General features: G+C 30.2%; 2 protein-coding genes across 7 annotated transcripts; both read right to left on the bottom strand.

Annotated features, from left to right (window-relative positions):
* Window positions 1–5,334: 5,334 nt before the first annotated feature.
* LOC102661439 (uncharacterized) lies at window positions 5,335–7,617 on the bottom strand. The gene is made up of 7 exons (XM_026125943.1): window positions 7,446–7,617; window positions 7,288–7,351; window positions 6,743–6,890; window positions 6,556–6,648; window positions 6,383–6,484; window positions 5,972–6,298; window positions 5,335–5,523 (listed from the first exon to the last, which is right to left on the bottom strand). The coding sequence occupies exons 1-7, from the start codon at window positions 7,615–7,617 to the stop codon at window positions 5,452–5,454; spliced, it is 978 nt and encodes a 325-aa protein (XP_025981728.1). The 3' UTR covers window positions 5,335–5,451.
* A 133-nt stretch (window positions 7,618–7,750) lies between these two features.
* Window positions 7,751–11,683, bottom strand: LOC100777847 (uncharacterized). 6 transcript variants are annotated; one of them, XR_005888642.1, is made up of 3 exons: window positions 9,075–11,678; window positions 8,865–8,961; window positions 7,751–8,779 (listed from the first exon to the last, which is right to left on the bottom strand). XR_005888642.1 is itself a non-coding variant. In XM_026125686.2 (3 exons), exons 1-3 carry the CDS (start codon window positions 9,369–9,371, stop codon window positions 8,686–8,688), a joined length of 516 nt encoding a protein of 171 aa, XP_025981471.1. In that variant the 5' UTR covers window positions 9,372–11,683; the 3' UTR covers window positions 7,751–8,685. The 6 variants fall into 6 exon arrangements, 1 of the variants encoding a protein (XP_025981471.1); XR_005888643.1 differs by having other exon boundaries at window positions 7,751–8,961; window positions 9,075–9,176; window positions 9,262–11,678; XM_026125686.2 differs by having other exon boundaries at window positions 8,865–9,176; window positions 9,262–11,683.
* Window positions 11,684–17,180: the final 5,497 nt, after the last annotated feature.

Raw genomic sequence — 17,180 nt, 5'->3', positions numbered from 1 at the left:
GATGATATTGGGCCCAAGGCAGCCAAGAAATGATATCGATGTTTATCTCATTCCCTAGATTGAAGACTTGACAAAGTTGTGGGACGAGGGGGTTGTCGTGTTTGATGGATATCAAAATGAGACATTCAAGTTGCGTGCAATGTTATTTTTACCATTAATGGCTTTTCAAAATACGAGAATTTGAGTGAATACACTATTAAGGGGCATTGTGTATGCCCTATCTGTGAAGAAAACAAAAGCTACGTACAATTGAAACATGGAAGAAAAACAGTATACGCTCGACATCGACATTTTCTCAAACCTTATCACTCTTATCGCCGACTGAAAAAACCTTTTAATGGAAGTCAAGAGCATGAAAGTGCACCGATACCATTAACTAGTTAGTAGGTTCTTGAGAAAATTGAGGACATCAATACTATATTGGGAAAGACCCAAAAGAAGTTGACAAGTAAAACTTTCCTATGGATGAAGAGGTCGATATTCTTTGATCTTCCATACCGGTCCGATCTTGATGTTAGACACTGTATCAATGTTATGTGCGTCGATACACCAAGGAAGGGACATATCCTCTGTTAGACTTCTAATAAGTGTCCATGTTTCCCTTCTTCTAGGCCTCTTTGAGTAGCCGTAATAACCCATCAAACACCATTTCTCCTCATGAATGATACTCACCACAACATTAACAAAGTTTAAGGAGTAAGCTCACAACCTTACATTCAAAAGGATTTCTCCAAATTCCACCTCCCATTCCTTCTCTATCAACACCAAACACTCCATCAAAACCAATTTGGTTTCATACTCCATCAATCTTTGCATAGGGGTTCGCAAAAAAAAAAGGTTTCCAATTTTTGCATCGTCTTTAAGAACAAGAATTGCTCTCCAATGACCTATCTCATGACAATTCCAACTTAGAATACTCATGATCCTTGGTGCAAGGTCATCCTTCACTCGTTTCTCCCTAACCCATATAAGAAAGCAAAAACCTAAAACTCCCACTAGGAGAGAAACCCTAAAAACTCTCATTAGGAGAGAAATCCTAAAAAAAGACACCCACTTGTATTCTTAGCTTCTTGATATTTTTTAATTGTTGATAATTCTAAATTGTGTAAAATAACATTTTCGTAATAATTAATTCCTTATTACTTAAAAATCATAAAATAAATAATAAATAGTTCAATTTGATTTTTTTTAAAAGGTTTAATTTGATCCTTTATTAAAAAAAACAATAATATATATATATATATATATATATATATATATATATATATATATATATATATATATATATATCCAATTGTAGATTCTAAGTGTGTAAGGTTAATTTGGACAAAATGATCAAATTACATCAATTTTAAAAAATTAAGTCATCAAATTAAATCTTATGTTAATAATAGAAAAAAATTGAACAAAATAAATAATAGTGAGACTAAATATATAATTAAGCGTTTAATTAAATACTGATGTACTATTTCTTTTTCTATGTGATAAATCGTGTAGTGATGCATTTGAAGTCTTCTAGGCATTAACTTTACGGTCAACTCCTGCCAATTACATTTATAATTAGATAAGGTTATTATTTTCTATTAAAAATTATTATTTAAGATGTTAAAAAAATAAAAAAAAAATCTTCAATACTTATTGAATAAAGAAATCATGAAGAATTAGCAAGAAAATGTAGCAGGAGAATTTAGAATATTATTCTTGATGTTTACATATGTATTTGTCAACATCAAATTTTGTCGGATAATTAAATAAATATAAAATTAAAAATTTCAAGAAGTAGAAAAGAGAAACAAATCTGACATATAAAGAGAGAAAAAAAATATCAAATAAAATTATTTTTTTTCCATTTATTTTGATTTAATATAATTTTAAAAATTTATTTGCGTCTTTTAATAAAAAAAGAATAAATAAAAAGAAAATATGATAAGTTCATATCCAAACTTTGTGTCTAGGCGCACTAGTCATCTGCAAGTAGGGGTGGGTAAGCGGGCCGGTCCGTCCCGCGTAAGGCCCACCCGCATAAGCACGTATTGGCAACAGATCGGGTCAGTCCGCCCCGCTTCTTACACGGACCAAATAAATTGGTCCGCCCCCGCCCTACGGACCCTTGTGGGTCAAATGGACCGGTCCGCGGGCTTAGTTTTAAAATTTTTTTAATTTTAATAAAAATACAATATAATCAAATTAAGTTCAATACACATGTAAATAAAATCTCAATAATTAGTCAATTACATCAATAAAATAAATAATATCTTAACAAACGAAAATTCAAGCAATAAATCTAAAATATGAAATTTAAACATCTCCAACAACAAATGATTCCATACTTGAATACCTTGAGCCTTCTCCATGTGAGTCGCGTTTTATTTTCCTTGTAAGGGAAAAAGTCGTATGACTTGTGCGCATGTATGACTACGTGGTGGGGGAAAAAACCGTGAGGAGAAAAAGTGTTCTTAGCCGACTATAATTATAATAAAAATATATTGAAATATCTTTAAAAATATTTATTTAACAATTATTTTTACCTTAATTGATAAGAATTGATATTTTTATTATTTATGGCTTATAGATATGAAAATGATAGATTAAAAGAAAAAAAGATCGAGAAAATATAAAAAAGGAAGATTTTTAGCATGTTATCACTTATCTTTTTTTTTACTTTAATCTTTTATTTTTGTTCTCTTTTATTTTTCTTATCTTATCCTTTTTTATCTTTATCATCTTTTAATTTAAATATTTTATTTTTATCTTTAAATCTTTATTTTATCTAATATATTTCTTTATCTGTTATTTTAAAAGAAAAGTTTAAAGTGAAAAAGAGAAAATCAAACCTAATATAATTAGGTCAGCATCACACAAATCAAATCTAGTGTGAGCTGTGGGTAACCCGCGGGCCAAACTCGCAAAATCCGCGGGTTAAGCGGGACGGGTCCAAAAATATGACATAACCATAAATCATTTAAAAAAATTGGTCCGTAACCCGCATGAACCTCGAGCCCTGCGGGCCAGTCCATGGACCTGGGTCCGTTTACCCACCCCTATCTGCAAGGTCACTCATCTAGTCATCTTTCTCCCATTTTTCACATACATCCTCTCATGGTTTTTTCTCAAATCTATAACTTAACCATACCTGAAAAAGCTAGCAAGCTCATAACATTATTCAATTAACACTTAACAGGGAATTTCTATCTTTATCATTGCTTTATTAAATTTTCAATTCTTACTACAAACGTTACCCAACTTGTACGTATTAAATGCGCTGATAGATTAGTTTTCTCGGTAATAATTACTAGTATTATTTCATGAATTATATAAAGGATTAGTTGAGTATTAAATGTTTTTGACATCCTATTTTTATAATAAATTTTCAATTCTTACTACAAACGTTACCCAACTTGTACGTATTAAATGCGCTGATAGATTTGTTTTCTCGGTAATAATTACTAGTATTATTTAATGAATTATATAAAGGATTAGTTGAGTATTAAATGTTTTTGACATCCTATTTTTATAATAATTTTTTTGACATTACAGGAGAAGCTTATCCTTGTTTTCTTGAATTCTCAACATCTAACCGTCTATCTGTGACCCAACTTCCACATATTAAATGCGGTGAATTTTTTCCCCCATATTTCAAATTTATGTTCTACGAGTATACAAATATATCTAAGCAAATGAAGCTCATTTTATATTAATAATATTATTTTTTAACCAAAAATTAAAATTATTATCATTAATTATTAAATCTTAATTTTGAATTTCAAGTAAGTATTAGGTTTGTTTTATTAAAATATTATTTTTTGAGATTATAATAGTTCAACATTATGATTAATTAATTAAATTTTTTGTATCCCGTTGTTTTATTTTATGTATTTTCTTTATACATTTTAAATTTTAAATAAGTCATTCATCCTTATTTGACATACACACTAATAGCATTAATTTCAATAACTGAAATTAATTTAGTAGTCCAACCGATAAATTAATATGGAAACAATATTTTAAATTTTATTTTAAACTAATTTATTCACTAATATTTATGTATAATTTATTCTTACTTACTACACAATTCAAATTCAACAACTTACATAAATTTTAAGAAAAATATTAAATTCAAAAGTAAATTGACTCCAACTCAACTATGTTTTTTAACCATACAATAAAATGATTTGAATATATTTAAGATCTCTGATAAATGTATAATTTTAATCTAGGATTCCTAATAAAAAAAATTGTAGTTTTAGACCCTTGATAGATCAAAACTTTTATTATGAGTCTTTGTCATTAATTATGTGATGACATGACACCAAGTCCATGACTAATATAGAGAAAATTTATTCACAAGATGTCATGTCATCACTTAACTCATTAAAAAGAATAAAAACAAAAGTTTTAATGTATCAGAGATCCAATGTAACAAAATTTTTTATTAGGAATCCAAACAAAAATTGATCATTTATTAGGAACCTCAAACATAAGAAGTTAGTTGATTTTAGATAGTCAGAATTTCGACAAAAAGGGAAATAGTGAGTTTAGTTAGACCAAAATACTTGGTTAGGTTTGAAGCGTTTCAATATTTTTATCGAGATGTATTTCGATAAGATGATTTTTCAATAAAGTATACTATGTACGTGATGGAAAGAAGCGCTCACACAAAGCATGGAAATTTGAATTCAAAAAAGGGAGTTACAATGGTTTGACAAAGAAGGCCACACGAGATCTATAAAAATTGTTACAATGGATATTACTATATAAATTATTATCATTATTTCTTATCAATATTTAGGCACTACAACAAATCTGCTAAATAATGGAAGTTATTTTTTCGTTTAGTGGAGGTTTTTACCCTCCGCAAAATAAATTACAGAGATTTTCAAAAACCTCTGCAGTTAGATTCTCCACAAGCAATTAGCGGCGGTTTTCGAAAACATCTGGTATCGAGAACATTTTGCAGATGTTTTTTTGTAGAGGTTTTAAACCTACGCTAACTTTGGAGTTTTATTGGAAGAGGTTTTTATACCTACACTAAATATGAAGGTTTTTTGTAGGAGGTTTTAAACCTATGCTAAATGTGGAGGTTTATTAAAAGAGGTTTTAAAACTATACTATGGAGGGGTTTTTTTAAAATCATGCTAGCAATAGATGTTTTACAATTGATTTTCTAATTCTCCTTATTTTCTTGTATATAATGATTTTGTATACTCATTTTAGTTTCATAATCTACATGTATTATAATTTTTCATTTTCTTATGATATCGATAAAAAAATGTAATAAAAAAACTCATAATGAGGATGTAGAAATTATATTTCAATAACCAAAATAATAGCATATAGTTCAAAGTTTTATAATTCAAATTTCTATTGTAAATCAAAGTATGACATAAAATCCATAACAAAGTAATATTAGTATTGTACTAAACTTTAAATCCAAAATACATTATAAGCAAGCTAAGGGTTGCTAGCACCAGAAGATCCTCTTGCATCCAAAGGTGTATTAGGAACACTTGAAGCATCATTTGGCTGAAATAAGAAAAGAAAAAACACTTAGTCACATATATTATATACAAGGGTGTATCACACATACTAAATCATAATGACCATCAATAAAAATAATCAATTCTAAACAATTGTTTTAATATTCTAAACTTATGCATGGTTATTACCTTGGTCATGTATGTTTACTTAAAGACCTAACTTGAGATAAAGAGTATTAAGAGCTAGCCAAAATGAATAAAAATCTACCTTAATATTGTTGATTAACTATAAAATCTACCTACAAAACTGTAAATTAATTAGCTTAATAAACACATGTACCAATTACAAAATATATTTCCTAACTAATATGCGTGAATAAATTAATAAACTATAGACATATGTAAAACAGTTTTAAGAGTACATTGTGTATTATACTAACAAGTTTTAGGATATCTCACATATACATAATGATGTATGCATATTAATTACTTACATGTGTTTGATCAGGAGTGAAATAACTAGCTAATTCTTCAGGGATCCTTCCTTCCTTCATTATCATGTAGGCCTTAAAAGCTGATTCTAAATTGTTGTATTTCTCTTGCCATTGGTTTGAAGATGGAAAGGCAACACCAGATGAAGAAGAGCTCAGACTAGAAGCTCGAAATCTTGTGTTCCTAAATGTATTAGAAGGAACAACTCCTAATCCCATGCATCGCACTCTCCCAGAGTGCTCTAACCCTAACACTCTACCAACAACATCAAGAGGAGAAACTTCAGATTCATCAACTATGCTTTGAGTCAATCCTACTTCAATTTGTTCCTGCAAACATGTAATAAAAGGAATTACAAAAGTTTTAAGATTAAGCACAATCCTTGAAAACAATGTTACTAAAGAAAAACATACCGCTATAGTCTTTGCTGCTTCATTTACAAATGATCCATCTTTCCTTTTATGAGTTTCAATATATAATTGTCCATGACTTGGTAGCTTCCCAGTTTCTAACAACTAAGATAAATAAAGAGTAAGTAAACATTGAACTTCTTTAATTAGTAAAAGTTAACATTTAGTGTCATTACCAACTCATTTCTTCTTCTAGGATTAGCTTTGGATCCACCAGTGTGTGGAATAACTTGCTTGCTTCGAATTTCTTTATTTCTCCAACAAAGTTCCTATATGCAAAGCAATTTCAAGTTTACAACTTGTAATAGTAATCATATAATTAGCTATAAAAACAATTCAATAATTAAAACAATCTAATTGTACCAATGTTGATGGTTTATGATGATAATGAACAAAACGAGCCCATTGATCTTTATCTATGCCTATCGGCACATTTTTTATGATTTCATCTCTTGCTTTGGTTGGATCGTTGAATTCATTCCATAAGCTTTGCCTATTTGCAGCCCATTTTCTTCACATACTCAATTTGTAATACCGTTTTGCACCAGCTTCATTAATCTTAAATAAAATCGAGGCTAAAAAAAAGAGACAAATTTATCAAATATCATATGCAAAATAATATATATATATATATATATATATATATATATATATATATATATATATATATATATATATATATGTGTAGATATAAAAAGTTATATATAACTAATTGACATACCTTTAAAATTGTTTCAAAGCAATTATCAAAATAAGCTTTAGGTACGCCTGAAGGTCCAGACCATCTATCATAATCCATAGGAAATAATTTGCAATCAGCTGCTAGTGTTCCAAGAAATCCTGCAAGCAAGGCTTGTGCTTCACCAATTGCTTGGCCTTGGTCATCAAAATTCACAATGATGCGTAACTCCCTAGGTAAGCTATTGACTCCCCTAACTTTCACCTTAATCTTCTTGATCGTTTCTTCAGAGTCTTTAACAATAAAAGAATTTCTCAATAAGAAAATGTAATATACTTCATATGATGATAATTACAAAAATAAAAATAAAATATAATACTTGTATACCTATTGCCTCAACAGTCCAACAGTGTGTAGACTCACGCCCAGCATGACGTCTAGTTGTTTTATCTTCTTGTGGAACTTCAGATGTTGATACATGAGAAAGAGGGACATTACCAGTTGGGACTTCAGGAGCTTGTGTGGAATCACTTGGTGGGCAAGAAATTTCAGGATTCATTGCTGGAACTTCAGATGTTGATTCATGAGAAAGAGGGACATTATAAGTTGGGACTTCAAGAGCTTGTGTGGAATCACTTGGTGAGGGACATTGTGGTTGAGGTGCTGATTTTTGTGGATTTCTAAATGCTTCACCTTTGGCATGACTACATATTCATGACAACAATATTAAGAGAAAAATAAATAAAGAATAATAAAATTTAAGATGACATACTATCAAAATTAAAACAATATTAAAATAATTAATAAATGAAATAATAACAACATTTATAAGTCAATCAACTATATCATATTTAGGCAAGTGTGAATTTCTTACTATTTTAGGAGTTACAATTCAATCAACTATATCATCATTTAGATGGTTTATAGCCAATTGTACATATTGATCATCAAGCCTAGAAAATTGTTCAAGTTGTTGCTCTTGGTATGGCTCATTTTCATATGCATTTTCTTCTACTTCTTCTCCCATGTCATATAAATCTCTTGGCTTTATGTGTACAACAACACTCCATCCTTCATTGACTACATCATCTACATAATACACCATTTGTGCTTGAGATGCTTCAATGTATGGTTCATGTTCTTCACGATCACCAATATGAATCAATCTATCAAAGTTAACACAATTAAAATTCCAACAATCCTTTTTATACCCTCTATCTCGTGTAGTATCAGCCCATTTACATTTAAAAAGAATAACAGAGAATCAATCATAGTAGTTAATCTCAATAATATCTTCCAACTTCCCATAATAAGGTAAATCTGCTTGCCTTAAGTTGCCATCAACGCTACTCGAAACACATGATGTATTAGATGTTAAGAAAACACCACTGTTTTGTGTTTTTAATCCTTCTTCTCAAGCCAAGGTTCGAAATTTGAACCCATTAATATTATATGCAGTAAATCTTGTTGCATTGTCCAAGGGTCCTCGTGCTAAAAACTTTAGATCAGTAGACATTTCATTCATTGTATCTGGATTCATAATCTAAAAAAATTGGAAGTTAGAGTTTCAAACAAAGACGGTAAAAAAATCCCTATCCACTAAATGACTACTCACCCGCTTTCTAAACTAATCAACAAACTCTTTATTGACTTTTTTCTCTATCTCTGTAGACGAAGGTCTTCTTCCTCTTGAACTCCTTTTTATGAATTCTCTAAATTCACTACATAAATTAATTATTATAATCAATACACATGACTATTATTTATAAGTAGTATAACAATAAAAGTTTATGTCACTTTACTTACTCCACAAATGGTGTGACTATAGTGCAATTAAGGAGCACATATCGATGAGCTTGCAATTTTTGCATTGGAGTTAAAGTGAACATTGAACAAGCTCCTACTGGTTTTCCAATTTGTGGGAAGATAGAGGACACAAAAAAAGTCTCATTATCAATTGGGTTATCACAAACACGTTTAGGTCTATTGAACCTTGTCTCGATATCTTCAACGTACCGAGAACAAAAGGTAAGAGACTCTTCAGCTAAATACCCCTCAGCTATGGATCCTTCAGGTTGTGCCTTGTTTCTCACAAAGGATTTTAAGTGACCTAATTCCCTATAGAAATAACTAACAATTAAAGAGTGTACAAGTAAGATATTTGTAATATAACATCATAAATTTAAATTATTTAAATCTTTACCTCTCTACTGGATACATATATCGATAATGCACTGGGCCAAGTTTTGCTTCCTCTATAAGATGAACAGTTAAATGAACCATAACTGTGAAGAATGATGGAGGGATTAACATTTCTAAGTGGCATAGTGTAACCACAATGCGATCTTGGAGCAACTGAAGTTCTGGAAGATTTAAAGTTTTACCACAAAGTATTCTAAAAAAAAATAGAACTCCACTAAGACAGAAGTCACATGGTCTGGCAACAAGTTACGAATTGCTAGTGGTAACAATTGTTCCATAATAATATGGCAATCGTGACTTTTTAACCCAGATATTTTATTAAGTTTCTCATCAATACATTTGGAAATGTTACTTGAGTAACCATCTGGTACTGTAATAGTCTTCAAAGTTTTCAAAAATAACTTTTTGGTACCACGTGTTAGTGAAAACAAAGCAAGGTGATACTTTCCATTATCATCTGGCCAAAGATCAGGCCTTAAGCCCATTTCTTTTAAGTCTTTTCGAGCATTAAGGTTGTCTTTTGATTTATCCTTCTCATGAAGCAATGTATACATGACATTGTCGCATACATTTTTTTCAATATGCATAAAATCTAGATTATGTCGTAACAAGTTAGACTCCCAATATGGAAGTTCAAAGAATATGCTTCTTTTAGTCCACTGTGTGACTTCTTGTCTAGATCTTTTTCTTGTTCCATTTTGAATAGCTCCAATTCCAAATGTAGTATTAATATGTTCCACTTGTCGAAAATTGTCAGATCCAGATAATTTTAATGGTGGGTTTCGTTCTTCTATGCTTCCTTCAAAGCGAACACAGTTCAATCTAAATTTATGATTTCTACTTAGAAAACGACGATGCCCCATAAAACACCACTTGTTACAATTTCGAAGGCGACAAGGTTCCGCATCTAAATTGCAAGTTGGGCAAGCCAATCCTGTGTGTATGTTCCAACCAGATAAGATGCCTAAGCCAGGAAAGTCACTAATTGTCCACATAAGAGCTGCTCGCATTCTAAAATTTTCATTTAAGGATGAATCATAGGTGTCCACACCACTCCATAACTCACGTAACTCCTTTACAAGGGGCTTTAGGTACACATCTATGTTATTTCCATGAGATTGCTTGCCTGGAATGATCATTGATAGAATGAAGGAAGTGTGGTTCATACATATCCAAGGTGGAAGATTATATGGAATTAAGAAAACTGGCCAGATGCTATAGGTAGAACTCAAGGTCCTAGCAGGATTAAAACCATCAGTAGCAAGGCCTAAGCGAACATTTCGAGGATCTGAAGAAAACTCAGGATGGATTAAATCAAATGTCTTCCATGCCTCTCCATCTCTTGGATGCCTTAACAACCCATCTTTATTGTCTTCCAAAACATGCCATCTCATATCTTTTGGAGTCTTATGACATGTGAACAATCTTTGCAATCTTGGTTTCAATGGAAAGTAACGTAAAACATTTGCAGCTATTTTCTTCTTCTTGTTGGGTTTCCATCTAGATGTACCACAATGCTTACAAGCATCCAAACTTTTTTCATCATCTCCCAAATACAACATGCAGTGTTTTGGACAAGCATCTATCTTTTTATAATTAAGACCAAGCTTGTTAATAATTTTCTTTGCCTCATAAATAGAAGGAGGAAACTTTGCTTTTTCAAATGCGTCATTTAACAAATCCAATATTATAGTCATTGCCTTGTCGCTTAATCCACACAAAACTTTTATATGATATAATTTGATTATAAATTCTAGTTTTGTGTACTTGCTTCCTTCATACAATGTTTGGCTCCCATCATTTAGAAGCTCATAAAAGCCATTATGATCTTCTCTTGGTTCATCATTTACTATTTCATCTTCATTTAATGGTTGTGATGCACCTACATTAGGGTCATGTTGCCTATATTGTTCAAATGCGTCATTGATCATCATTTCCATTGGGTTTTGAGGTTAAACACCACTATCTTGGAAAACATCTTCCACTTGAGAAGATTCTAATGCTTGCTTTTCACCATGAAGATCCCATATAACATAGTTTTGAGGAAATGGTTTATATAGCAAGTGATCTTCAACTATGTCTCTAGTTTGCCATTTCATAAATCCACATTTTGGACATGGACATCGAATCGTTTCTCCTACAGCTCCATTCTTAAAAGCAAAATCTAAGAATTTACTCAAACCAATGGAGTAATCAATTGAGTTTCGGGCCTTTGAAATCCATGACTTATCCATTACAAAAGATACCTAAACAATTTTATTAAAATAATTTATCACACTATGATAATATAACATAGTATAATTTGTATTAAAAAAAAGTAAGTCCCCCACAAAATTATAATATAAATTAAGAAGAAAAACTATAATAATTATTCTAACTAAAAAGAATAATTGGTGGGGGAAGAAGCATAACCTAAGATTCAATACCAATTTTTATGTTTTAGCTACTACCATATATGTTATAAAATAAGAATAAGTATTTAGAATAAAAACCAATGGAACCAACAAAAAAAATGAATTACAAAAAATTATAATAAATTACACTTGTCAACTAACTAGTGTCGTAATATAAAAATACTATCATGAAAATGTAATGTATGTTGTAAACACATAAAAATAAAGATTACAATGTTTAATCAAAATAAGAGAGAGATGAAGTACCTTTGAACTTCCAATAAATGAAAGCAGGGGAATATGTCTTTTGGTATTGCCTAACTAATTTCAGCACCTCTCAAGAACTCCAGCTACAAGCTTTAAAAAACATAAGTATATATATATATATATATATATATATATATATATATATATAATTCAGGCATCCACATGCACTTATGCACCATCACAGTAACTTGGGCGTGACATAAGTATCACACCACAAACACAGAGGAATAATAGCCTTTTTTCTGAAACATAGAAGAAAACTTGGATAAATTTGGAGTGAAAGGGAGGGGTGACTTAAAGCAACAAGGAATGAATCACAAGAGATTGTGGCAATAAGGTCACTTTGTCACTTGCTATTCTACAATGTTTGTGATAAAATATTCATAAATATAATCAGAAAGTGCTATAAGAAATTGCCAAAACATGCTATAAAATTTATTAAAAATAACTCAATAAATAGCTAAAAAATAAGAAAAGATAGGTGCAATGGTAAAAGAAATTATTTTAACTTAGTTGCTAATTAAAAGTTGAAAGTTGTTAAACTATTTTATTAAACTAGTATCGTTTATACAAAAATAAAACTAGAATCGTTTTTAAAAATTATTAATTAAATTAATTGATATATAAAAAATGATATAAAAAGATATATTTATGTGATTATATATAGATTTTATTTTTTATTTTATTTATAAATGGAGTTAATAAAATTGTGGAGCATATGACTTCGTACTAATTATTTAAATTTGTCACTATTAACTTAATATCAGTATCTATATATTAGACCATTTTATTAATTTTTTATTATTTTTCTCTAAAGGCTAAATATTTTATTAGAAATTAATAATATGCAGTATAAAAACTGAAATATATAGGACCTCGTGCAGGCAAGGGGATTCGCTAGATGGAGTGGATCCTACCTACCTTGTGCTGACAAGAATCTAAGTAGAAAGAAATTTGGGGTTTCAATGCTTTGGTCAATGCATTGCCGCATATTGTTGCTATTTCTCTAATTCTCTTTGTTCAATAGGACGGTGGTGGTAGAGGTAGGTATTTTAGAAGGAGCTGCGATTGTGGTTTGGAGTGGGATGAATATTGTAAACAAAAACTACTTATGTGACACAAAGAATTAATCTATATTTAGGAAAGAAAGATAAAAAAGAGTATAAATTTAATAAATGATATAATGAGATAAAAAAAATTAAGAGTGTTAATTACATGTATATTATACATGAATAAAAATAAAAAAATTAAACACTATGTAAGTAAAAAGAAAATTCATAGATTTAAATCTTAAAATTTTAAATTAAAAAATTGTATCAAGTTTACTTATATAATTACTAATAACTCATTGATTTAAATAAAAAATAAGTTGATCATAAAAACGAAAAATTAAAATAATAATATATTATAAGTCTAACTTTTATTTTGGATAACATAAAAAAGTATATTAATGAGATAAATGTATTTATTGAATTTTTAATTAAATAAATTATAGTTTATACAAAATCACTAACTATATACATTATAATTTCTTGTAATCCTAGCAAGAATAAAAACGATAGTAACGAAACTTTTGCATATGTTTGTTAATGTATCTTTTTATATTATTAGTATTTTTTAAGACATTAATATTTACTTGGGGAGAAGACATTAATGTTTCAATCTCTATCTAGTTCTGACACACATATATAATTTGCAATGCTGATTGATTTCATTTGTACTAGCTGCTTAATTGTTCCCCTTGAAAGAATGGAAACACTTTAGTATATCTACTTCTATATTACTAATATTTAAACATTCATTTTGGAGAGTCAAACTCTCTCTCCTTCCTCTCTGTCAATTATATATATATATATATATATATATATATATATATATATATATATATGACCTTAATAGCCAAAAAAGAAAAAGCAAGAAAAAGCAAATTAACCACTTTGTAAGGAGGGAAATGCTATAAACATATTTATAAGAGTGAGCATCACTGCAGAACTGAAAGTTTGTGTCATAAAAAATACATCATGAAGGATATTGGTCACGAGGAACCGTCAAGTCATTAAGATCATGCCAATTCTCAGTCACCAACTTGTCCTAAACACACTAGCAGAGTGGTTTGTTGGAATCTATAATGAATTTCAGTTCTCAAGTGTAGTAACTGATAATTTCTCTTACTCAAAATTTAATACCAAATTACTATAGCTTCCGCAGTTTTACTTAATATGTATATATATAAAGGAATCTTACACTATGTTGATCAGCATGTATTACAGAATTTTAATACTGTAGCTGCCTCCTATTAATTTGTCTGTATGATGAACAACTAAGGCAATTTAATTCACATTCCTTCACATTATAAATTGTATGTTTTAAGCCTTGTTTGAATAAATTTCTCCATAAAAAATCAACTTAAGTTATCTCATCTAACGTTTACAAAAGCCGATGTGCATAAGTTGATTTTAGCTCATGGAAGAAGCACAATTCATTTTGTTTTCTTATTTTCTTCTCCTATAAGTGCTTGTAGAAGAATTTATCTAGATGGATCCTTATTAACTTTATAACACAGAATGGAAGGATGGAATTTGAATGTGATATTAACTTTGTAACACACAATATGCTGTCAAATTTAGATGACATGCTTAACTCACTTGGGTGGATTACTATCTGATTTGCAGGTAGGTAGGCACTCCACTAGACAATCAAGACTAGCTCCAAGAAGTATGCAATCTGTAAAAGGAAACAGCACAGGGATGAGCAAGTTGCATGATTTTGCTAAGCTTTGCAAGTTAAAACTAACATACAAAGATGCATAATCAAGGAAGGACCAAATATTGTAGAGATTTAATTTTGGAAAATAATAACATAGCGAAGATTCCCATTGATCACTATCAATGAATAAACCAAAGGGAAGATCAACTGTGCTGACAAAATCACCAACCGTGACATAAGTCAATCCTGGTGGCTGTAACCAATAATTGTCCTTAGCATTGTGAATTCCAGTGTTAGCAGATTATAATAGAGAACTACAAGACTATAATCTTAAGCTTGAAATATTATTTATATTTGACCAGATATATGTATTATGTGCATACAACTTCAATTTAAAAAGTCTAAACACGAATAAACAACAAAGTATTTTAGGGAGGCAAAATATATTATGTACTAGGTAAATGATTATTACATGAGGACAAAGGCAATGCAAAGATCATTCATTACTCTGATGTTGACTGGGAAAGGTCACCCTTAGACACAAGATCCACTTAAGGATACTGTGTTCTTGTTGGAGGAAACCTAATATCATGGAACCAATTCAGTGAACTTGTAATTTTATCTGGAAATAATAAAAAATAAAAAAGTCCAGCAATAATTAAAAATGACCAAAGTCCCATCGAAAGAACCGTGAAGGATTTGTTCATAAACAACCAAAATACTCCACTGCACACTCACAAAAAAGAGTGTTAACAGAAAGCACTGATGTGATCGGAACCAGAACAAACAAAACTAATCGAAAAAAAATGAAAAGACAAATTCCAGAAAATTCAATTAGATGGGCGAAAATAAGCGAATAGGAGGGAGAAAATCGAATCGAGTAAGCACCGAAGATGGGTCAAAAAACTGCAATGCACATATGCCCAAAGATGGGTCAAAAACCAAAGGCTTAGGCTAGGGCAGAGCAGAACAACGAACAGTACACACCAACACTAACAAACACGATTCAAAGAACAGACAAAATCATAATAATAATTAAAAATAAAAAAAACTGAACTGAAAATCGGAATCAGGTACGAGACCTTTGAACAAAGAGAAAAGAGAAAACGAAGATGATGATTCGATTAATTAAAACAAAAATAAGAAAAGAGCAACAGACCTTTGAACAAAGAGAGGAAGTACCTTTGAAGAGAGGGGTTTTGGGAAGCGAGAGAAGAAAAGAAAAATCAAAGCCTGGAACGAGAAACCGAGAGAAATTTTAGGGGTAATCTGAAGAGAGGGGTTTTGGGAAGCTGTGACTGAAAGAGGGGTTTTGTGATTTTTTTAAGAGTGAATTTTTTTTTGAGGGGTTTTGTGATTTTTTTGAGAGGGAATTTTTTTTGGAGGGGTTTTGTGATTTTTTTGAGAGGAAATTTTTTTTGAGGGGTTTTGTGATTTTTTTGAGAGGGAATTTTTTTTTTGCCGGGTAAAAAACATGATTTATTTTATTTTAAAGAGAAAAGAGTGGAAAAATAATATTTAATTAGCAGAGGTTATAAACCTCCGCAAATTAAGCACAAAAAATTGTAGTTTTTAATAAATTAAGGAGGTTTCTAAAACCTCCGCAAAATAACCTCCATTATTTAACATTTTTTTTTGTAGTGAGAAAATTCTCTTAATTTGAAACTATAGTTGCTTGTTTGATTAAAAATAACTTACAATACAAAATGAATTCTATGTCTCACACTTAAATATTTAATTGTTAATAGAATCACTAGTAAAAATTACTACTTGATAGATGTAAAACTCTTTTCAAAAACTATTTACAATTTTCATGATTAACAAATTGGCACCCTCGGTGAGACTAGTTGTCATAACTTTTGATCTTAAGAACAAGTCTTAGGAATAATTGCTCATTATTAAGAAGTGGTAGGATGACTAATAATTCAAGAACTAGTAAGAGAAACTGCAATAACAATACTAATAATTGTGACATCCTCTACCCCACACATATATGTACTAATAATAAAAGGAATAAAACATCAAAATTAATTAAAAGTTTTTAAAACACATTTAAGTAAAAGCATTTTGAAACAAGGCCGTTCAAAACTTCATGCAATTAATATAGAAACTTATGCCCCAATGTCACATTCTAACAGAGCATTATGTCTTGACGTCCTTCAGCACAAAGTTCCTTAAAGTAATTCACCCAGTCATCTGCTCCCACGAACACAAAGTTCGAGATCATCACATGATCCAAACATAAACAACACATGGGGAGTGAGTTATCACATTCCTAACTAATAGAGATAAACAAGACAACATGTAGATATGCATATCATATAAACAAAATACAACTTACTTAAACATGCTCACATCATTCCAACACTTTATCACGTAACATCACATCACAACACAACACGTCTCATTTATTTTCACATCATTCATGTATTCAAGGATCGAAACACAATATCACTAAATCAATCAATATCGATCAATACACAAGCGTTATGCAACAAATACACTAAGACTCAATCCTATATGCAATGTGGTACCATGTCAGTGAAAAATCTCA

The sequence above is a fragment of the Glycine max genome, chromosome 15 (assembly GCF_000004515.6).
Source record: "Glycine max cultivar Williams 82 chromosome 15, Glycine_max_v4.0, whole genome shotgun sequence".
NCBI classification, from domain to species: Eukaryota; Viridiplantae; Streptophyta; class Magnoliopsida; order Fabales; family Fabaceae; genus Glycine; species Glycine max.
This window is presented reverse-complemented; position numbering and strand designations above follow the sequence as displayed.

Bases quoted from the DNA above. Each gene is read 5' to 3' on its own strand.
- LOC102661439 (XM_026125943.1), bottom strand. From the start codon at position 7,617: ATGAATCCTGAAATTTCTTGCCCACCAAGTGATTCCACACAAGCTCCT. The intron at 6,649-6,742 runs GTACAATTAGAT...CTTTGCATATAG, and splicing joins ATCATAAACCATCAACATTG to GAACTTTGTTGGAGAAATAA. The intron at 5,524-5,971 runs GTAAGTAATTAA...TTCTTATTTCAG, and splicing joins TCACTCCTGATCAAACACAT to CCAAATGATGCTTCAAGTGT.
- LOC100777847 (XM_026125686.2), bottom strand. From the start codon at position 9,371: ATGTTAATCCCTCCATCATTCTTCACAGTTATGGTTCATTTAACTGTT. The intron at 9,177-9,261 runs GTAAAGATTTAA...TTATTTCTATAG, and splicing joins TATATGTATCCAGTAGAGAG to GGAATTAGGTCACTTAAAAT. The intron at 8,780-8,864 runs GTAAGTAAAGTG...TAATTTATGTAG, and splicing joins ATAGTCACACCATTTGTGGA to TGAATTTAGAGAATTCATAA.